General features: G+C 48.6%; 1 protein-coding gene and 1 long non-coding RNA gene across 4 annotated transcripts in view; both read right to left on the bottom strand.

Moving 5' to 3' along the window:
- The window catches only part of ASPSCR1 (alveolar soft part sarcoma chromosome region, candidate 1), a 28,734-nt gene extending 28,298 nt beyond the window's left edge, over positions 1-436 (bottom strand). Inside the window, exon 1 of the mRNA XM_010856539.1 lies at positions 425-436. Coding sequence (XP_010854841.1) covers positions 425-436 — 12 coding nt within the window. The remainder of the gene's footprint in view (positions 1-424) is intronic.
- Positions 437-5,352: 4,916 nt separating this feature from the next.
- Positions 5,353-7,781, bottom strand: part of LOC105000448 — a 9,650-nt gene continuing 7,221 nt past the window's right edge. The window contains exons 1-4 of one of the 3 annotated variants that reach the window (XR_826745.1): positions 7,079-7,332; positions 6,624-6,791; positions 5,537-5,634; positions 5,353-5,441 (exon numbers count right to left, since the gene is read on the bottom strand). This is a non-coding gene — a long non-coding RNA (uncharacterized LOC105000448). Of the gene's footprint in view, positions 5,442-5,536; positions 5,635-6,623; positions 6,991-7,078; positions 7,333-7,781 lie in introns of those variants that run through there. The other 2 variants (XR_826746.1, XR_826744.1) reach the window with 2 other exon arrangements.

The following is a 7,781-nucleotide window of genomic DNA, read 5'->3' as shown; positions in this document are numbered from 1 at the left end:
GTCACACCGGCCGGGCCACGTGGCCCTGGGTCCGGGCTTGGGGTGCCCTGGGCTCCCTATCCCCTCCGGCCCGTCTTGGGTCCCACTGCCCCTTTTCCTGTCCCCTATGGTCCCTAGGGGTGAAGCCAGGCTCCCGCACCTCTGTGGAGTGAATGCCTGCCGGCCGAGGGGTGGTGTGAAAGTCTGGGAGCAGCTTTGGGGAAGAGCCCGCCAGAAACTCCAAATCAGAGAGCAGATTCGGTGAAAGTCTGCGACGAGCATTCTGACTCTCCGTGCTCTCACTCTGTCCTGTGACAGAATTTGTCCTCTGATTCCAGCTGCCCAAGTCAGTGGAAGGTACGGGGAGGAGGGGCATGTGGATCCTGCCACCTCTCAGGAGTGGGTGCTGCAACGCGCCTTCGTGTAGCTGACACATCCATCTCACCAGCAGCCTCATACTGACAGCATGTGTATGCGAGAAAACGGGAAAGCTTCAGGGTAGCCACAGCTCCAGGGCCACCCTTCCCTGTTTGCCTTACAGTCCTATTGGACTGACTGTGCAACCTCAGTGCCTCACCCAGCCCACACATTGGTCACTATCAGCCAGTCCCTTCTGGGGAGAGGAGCCGCACAGGATACAGGGCAGAGAAGTTTTCTGGCTCAGAGTCAGCTTCAGTTGACCTGACCCTCCCCTTCCCACCTGCTCACATGGGTCACACCATCCATGTGTAGCTGAGTACACAAGACCTTGGAGCAGACTCCTGGGGGGGCACTTCTGATCACTGCCTGCAAGCTCTCTAACCCACCCTTCAGCCCGTCAAGGCCCCACATGCAGTTCTGTGGCAGCTGGGTCCCTGGTTGCCCCCAACCTGGCCTCTTCAGTACTGCCTGGTTTCCTCAGAGCCCCATCTGCTGGGACAGGCCTTTCGTGCCTGCTCACTTGTTTACTGGCTGTCTCCACGCAGGGCAGCCCTGTCTGCCTGGCTATCCACTGGCAGGCACGCAGACCAGAGTCTCACATGGGGCGGGAATTCTGCAAACATCTGTGAGAGGAATGAGTATTGAGGAGACAAACGTATGTGCAGTCCCCCCACATGTGCTTTCTCCGGTTGCTGCTGCCCGCCAGGCAGATCAGGGTGCCCCATGCTCCATGGGGTCTGTGTCCTGGTGCTGGCATTAGGAGATGGGAGAGACAGAGCCGACCTGCTTCCCTTAGTTGCCTGGCTGGGTGTGACCTTTTGAAGACCAAGCATGACAGAACAGAGTCTGTGAGGCATCCATGAAGCAAGCCCTGGAGCCGACCTCTTGATGCTGGAACAGCTTGAGAAGCCTCCAGAGGCTGGAAACGCCCAGCAGAGGCTCCCCTGGGACAAGGGATAATTTCAGGCCAGGGGCAAAAATTCAGGCTTGACATACCAGCTCCTCACCACAGCAGGAAGGACCCTCACCTGTTTCGAGGCAAGTTTGCCACGGATTAGAACTCACAAGCCTGAGTCAGAACTCCTCCATTAGAACTCTTCCATTTGCTTCATGAGGAGGCTGCCTCCTTGGGCTTGCCTTCCTGAGCTCCTCACTGCAACTTGGCACCTTCCCTCATGGCCTCAAGGCCTCCTACAGGGGGTCTGGTTACAGCCTTGAGAGTGTGATCACAACAGAGGTCACAGAGATGACTGTGGGGTCAAAGATTATCTTTGGGAAGCATGCAAGGTCCTAAAGGGGAGTCCTTTCTTGGTGCTCATAGTTCAGCTTCTTTTTGCAGCTCTTATTTTTTCTTCCCAAATTTGCCATTAAAAAAAATGACATATCTGTACATTAACATTCATAGCAGCTTTATCTAATAGTCAAAAGCTGGAATGCAGTTAAATGTCCTTCAACAATGCGGCACATCCACACACGGAGTACTGCTCAGAAATCAAGGGAATGAATACTGACTGCAACCTGGGTGAGTCACGCTGAGTGAAAAGAGCTGGTCCTGGAATTTCTTGGTGGTCCAGTGATTGAGACTCCATACTTCCACTGCAGAGGGTGCAGATTCTATCCCTGGTTGGGGAAGTCTGCATGCTGCATCATGTGGCGAAAAAAAATAAAAAGCTGGTCCCCAAAGGCTGCATGTTGTATGATACCATTATGGAAATGACAGTGTTTGGCTTTTTCTCTGTGTGTTAATATGTGCATACGTATTTATATTTTAAAGTAAGTTGATGAAGGACTTCTCTGGTGGGCCAGTGGTTGAAGAATCCACCTTGAAATGCAAGGGACACAGGTTCACTCCCTCGTCAGCAAACTAAGATCCCACATGCTACTGAGCACTGCAGTCACTGAGCCTACATGCTCTGGAGCCCATGTGCCACAACAAAAGATCCCAAATGACGCAATTAAGACCCAACACAGCCAAATAAATGAGTATTGTTAAAAAAGAAAGTAAGTTGATGCTATCTAGGCCCTTTCTCCCCAGATACTGCAGCAGCTCCTCCTAAGAACTAGGACCTTCTCCTGTTTAATCATAACCTGTCACCACATGCAACAAACATGGATATAATGGTATTATCTAATGATATATCTACACAGTCCACGTTAGAATTTCCCTTGTCCCAAAATTGTCCTTTATAGCTGGTTGTCACATTGCATTTGGTTGTTGGGCCTGTTTACACTCCTTTAATCTACCACAGTCCTGGGAATTCCCTGGTGGTCCAGTGGTTAGGACTCTGCACTTTCACTGCTGAGGGCATGGGTTTGATCCCTGGTTAGGGAATTAAGATCCCACAAGCTGTGTGGCACAGCCAAAAATAATAATAACCACAGTGCCTCTGTTTTTCGTTTTGTTTCTATTTTTCATGACATTCACATATTTTAGAGCCCACAGGCTGGATCTGCATGATCTTTTCCTGGAGTTAAACATTCAGGGCAGTGAGGCAGTATAGATGACAGCCTCTCAGGAGCTCCAGGATTTCAGTTTGTCCCATTAGTAAGGATGCAAAGATTGAACCTCCCCATTCCAGGTCCCTTGTAAACTGAATAAGCTGTGTGTGGAGGTAATTCTTTGAGAGCGCAAATATGATGTTTTTCTAAGAACCACTGACCCAGTGGTTTTAGCACCAATTGATACTCCTTGCCTGAATCCATCATTACATTTATGGTGCAAAATCACAGTCTTCCAACCTTATCATTCCCTCTATATTTAACAGGCATTTTCTGATTAAGAATTTTTTTAAATTCCTAAATGTTAATATGAACACATAGATTCTTTTCCTTCATTCAGTTATTCTTTTGATGCTAAAATTTGATCCACATTTGACCAGTTAGACCCTCCGTTCAAGCTGGCTCCTGTGCTTGTTTGGGGAGGGGAGGACAGTTACTTTTTATTTTCATATTATTTCAAACTTAGAAGTTGCAAGAACAGTACAGAAACTAACTCCTGCATGCATGCCTCCTAGACACACCGCTTGTTTACATGCTGCCCATTTGCTTCATCATTATCATTTCTCTCTATGTATATTTTTTCTCTGTCGCTATGTGTATATATATCTTTTTTTTTTCTGAAACCATCTGAGAGTAAGTGGGGACATTGTACACCTTTGCCACTAAATACCTCAGTATGTATTTCTGAAGAAGGGCCACTCTTATTTCACCACCAAACTATGATACAACATTGGGAGATCTGTAATTGATACAGCAATCCGAGCTACTCTGCAGTCACCTATAATACTCACACCTTTCCTGCATCTTTTTGACGTTTCTGTTGTTCTCTGAGCACTTCCTCACTTCAGCCGCAAGAAGGTGTCTTAAGCTCACCCAGGATGTCCCTGCCCCAGCCCTGAATGCCATTTCCCAAGGAAGCCCTAATCCCTGTTAGAGGGGAGTGGGATTTAGCAACCAAGGTCTGGACTTGAGCATGTTCATTGCTACTGGGATGCCTCTGCTTTGTAGGCCCCCTAGGAGACAGAGCAGGCATCCTGAATTCACCACCCTTTAGTCTTCCTCTTCTTTCCTCCTTTCATATTTATACTTGGCTGAATTGTATGACAAACTGGTTCCAAATAGGAAAAGGAGTACGTCAAGGCTGTATATGGTCACCCTGCTGATTTCACTTATATGCAGAGTACATACATCATGAGAAATGCTGGGCTGGATGAAGCACAAGTTGGAATCAAGGTTGCCGGGAGAAATATCAATAACCTCAGATATGCAGATGACACCACCCTAATGGCAGAAAGTGAAGAAGAACTAAAGAGCCTCTTGATGAAAGAGGAGAGTGAAAAAGTTGGCTTAAAGCTCAACATTCAGAAAACTTAAGATCATGGCATCTGGTCCCATCACCTCATGGCAGATAGATGGGAAACAATGGAAACAGTGGCTGATTTTATTTTGGGGGGCTCCAAAATCTCTGCAGATGGTGACTGCAGCCATGAAATTAAAAGACGCTTACTCCTTGGAAGGAAAGTTATGACCAACCTAGACAGCATATTAGAAAGCAGAGACATTACTTTACCAACAAAGGTCCATCTAGTCATGTATGGATGTGAGAGTTGGACTATAAAAAAAGCTGAGCACAGAAGAATTGATGCTTTTGAACTGTGGTGTTGGAGAAGACTCTTGAGAGTCCCCTGGACTGCAAGGGGATCCAACCAGTCCATCCTAAAGGAGATCAGTTCTGAGTGTTCTTTGGAAGGACTGATGTTGAAGCTGAAACTCCAATACTTTGGCCACCTGATGCAAAGAGCTGACTCATTTGAAAAGACCCTGATGCAGGAGGAGAAGGGGATGACAGAGGATGAGATGGCTGGATGGTATCACCGACTCAGTGGACATGGGTTTGGGTGGACTCCAGGAGTTGGTGATGGACAGGGAGGTCTGGCGTGCTGCAGTCCATGGGGTCGCAAAGAGACGGACATGACTGAGCTACTGAACTGAACTGTATGAATTTGTCAATATTCAACCATTTTCAATCTCAAAAAAAAAAGGCACAACCAAATAAACCCTTATCCACAGTAAGAACCCTTTTTCAGCAGCATCAACATATTTATTAATTTACTCTGTTCCAAAATGCCCTCCAAATAGCTTTGAAATTACTATAACAATCCTGCTACTAACCAAACCTACTAAGGAAATCTCAAGATCTCTTTGTAATTATTTTTGTCCTCAGAATATATCACACTGAAATTCAGAATATGGTGTTCAAAGCTATTTGAATTCTCTTTTTTCTGTGTGGTTATGTTGATTTGATATACAATAAATGAGTCAAAAAATAATTTATTACTGAATTTTAGGGTCTTTTTCATTCTTTTTCTATTTAATATTATATTTTGATTATGGAAAATATTCATTTATTTGAGTTAAATATTATTTTATTCAAAAGTTATAAAATGACACATAGCCAGAAAAGGGTCACTCCCTCTTCATCACTCCGACTGTCACCCACATAGGAAGTAATCTTCCAGTTCTGCGGTAGCCCTCCTGTTTTTCTGCAAAGATGAGCGTATGCATGTATCAGAAGCTAAGTGAACACAGATGCAGATTCTCTCCTTCCTTCTTACACAGCAGGTAACACAGAACATACCTTCATTTGTTGTCTTCTCTGCAGCCTGTATGACTCACTCTGGAACCTCGTCTAACTCTGCTCCACTCCACCGTATGGTACATCCAGAGCACAAAGTCCTGGATGTTATATAGGTTAGACAGTGGTCAGGGCTTGGGGTCCAGTCTCCCCTACCTGCACCAAGCAGAGCTTTGACATCTCCTGGCTGCCCGGGCCTCTATTCTTCATCTGTAAAGCTAGGCCCAGGGAGGTGGAGGCTCAGTGCAGGTGAGCCAGACAAACATCACAGGCAGCGATTCTACTCAGTGTCTGTGGGAAATCTTGAGCCAGGTCAGAAGGTGAGGCCAGAGTCCTTACCCCAAGCTGCCCAGACTCCCTTCAACATTGGCCCAGGACCCACCTGAATGCTGGGGTGAGGGGGCAGTAATAGGGGTTATTTTCGCCAGTGCCCCTGATGGGACCAAGGCTGTATTTTCCAAAGAAACAATGTCCCAAACTAGTTCTCTTAGAACTTCAGGTTGTAGGTTAAGGTTTAAAAGCCCCTGGCTGGGCTGACCTGGGGACTGAAGCTCCTTCCACCTGTCTCTTTGGGAAAGTTGTGGCTCATTCTCAGAGCAAGTGGCTTCTGAGGCTCCTCTGAGCTGGACCTGGGGAGGCTCAGCCCTGCCTCACGCTGTGTTTACACTCCAGCTGAATACATTTAAAATATATATAAAGATATATATAGACAGATATAATTGTAGTAAAATTACAATTTAAATTTAGTAAGTTTAAAATCCACCTTCCAACATAGATTCTCTGGGTGATTATCTGTATTATCATTAAGGCTTTCCACTGCCAAAGGAAAAAAAAAAATGTGAGTTCCTGATAGTGGCCTGCTGTCCACCCTCAGCACTCTCCACCTCATGGCCACCCGCTCAGCCCATTCTCCAGGCCTTTCCTCAGCTCCCTCCCATCAGAAAGGTGATGCCCACAGGTCACCTGCTGGGGGGCTTCCCTGACAGTTTCCCACCTGCTGCCCTCTGCCTGGTTTTCTCGTTTTCTGTCCACTCGTGACCTCACATTGTGGAGTCCCTTGAGCAGCTGTCTCCATCATCTGCCCCCTTACCCCCAGCAGACAAGCCTGGGACAGGGCTCCGGTGAGTGCATGTGAGATCGTCAGGGACCCCCACTCCCCCACCACCATGCATGGAGCTGCCCCACATCTGGTCTCAGTTGGTGACCTCCAGGCCAGGCAGACACCTGAACAGGTAAGAATCTCGGCTCCTACTCACACCTGGAAAGGAGATCACACTGTTAATTTCATGAAATTAGTTCCGTTTCTAAGCTGCCACCGGCTAGCAGAAGAATCAACACCCTTGATTCAGGAGCTTGCTGGGCCCTCAGTGTCCTCCTCTGAGAAGTGGATCCTGACTCCTGGGTGGAGGGTGGTGGTGCTTCTGCAAGATGGTGTGAGGAAAGTGCTCAGCATAGTCCCCAACGCCCCGCCCTCTAGCCAGTTCTGTAAGCAAACACGGTGGGATTTGGAGAGGACAGGGAAGCCACCTTCCTGCTCCTCCTCACCTCCTCGTCCCTCCCAGGCAGTGGCTTGACAGCTGTTCTCAGAATCTGCTTTGAATTAAAAAGTGGTGTAGCTCTTTAAGAAAAGCATCCGCCGCCCCCGCCGCCCTGCTGCCCCCTTTGAAGTCGCTGGCGCTGAAAGGTTCCCAGTGGCAGATCTGAGGGTTTGTTTCTGCCTCCCCAGAGGCCACGTGCGGATCACAGGGTGAGAGGGAGGGAGGGCCGAAGGTCACATGGCCTGCAGCCGCTATTGCAGCCAGCGATGAGGACCAGCAGGCTGCTCGGATGGGGACCAGCCGACTGGAGCTCATTAGGGCTCAGGAGAGCCAGCAGCTGGGAAAACTAAGGAGGAGCTGTCTCTGGCCCTCTCCACAGGCCTGGGGCAGCCTGACCTCCCCCTCACCCTCTCATCTATATAGTGAGGAGCATGCCCTGGCACTTTGCAGATGCTCTGGTGACACCCCCAAGAAGCCCCATCTCCACAGATGTGTAGGAAGCCCCTCCCATCCCCATCACCTTCCTCCCCTCAGCTTTGGAATGTGGCTGGTCGCAGGGGGACCCCGGTGGACCCTGACACTCCATAGTTAGCCCAGGTCAGCTGTGGGTTGGCATCCAGGAGAGTCCTTCAGCCAGGATCGCCCACCAGCCAGGTGGGGCTGTGTGGGGAGGGTGGGCTGGGGTCAAACCTGGGGCCAGAAAACTCTAC

This window comes from Bison bison, unplaced genomic scaffold, assembly GCF_000754665.1.
Source record: "Bison bison bison isolate TAMUID 2011002044 unplaced genomic scaffold, Bison_UMD1.0 scf7180017864371, whole genome shotgun sequence".
In the NCBI taxonomy this organism is placed as follows: Eukaryota; Metazoa; Chordata; class Mammalia; order Artiodactyla; family Bovidae; genus Bison; species Bison bison.
The sequence above is the reverse complement of the archived record's forward strand: the minus strand, read 5'-3'. Positions and strand labels throughout refer to the sequence as shown.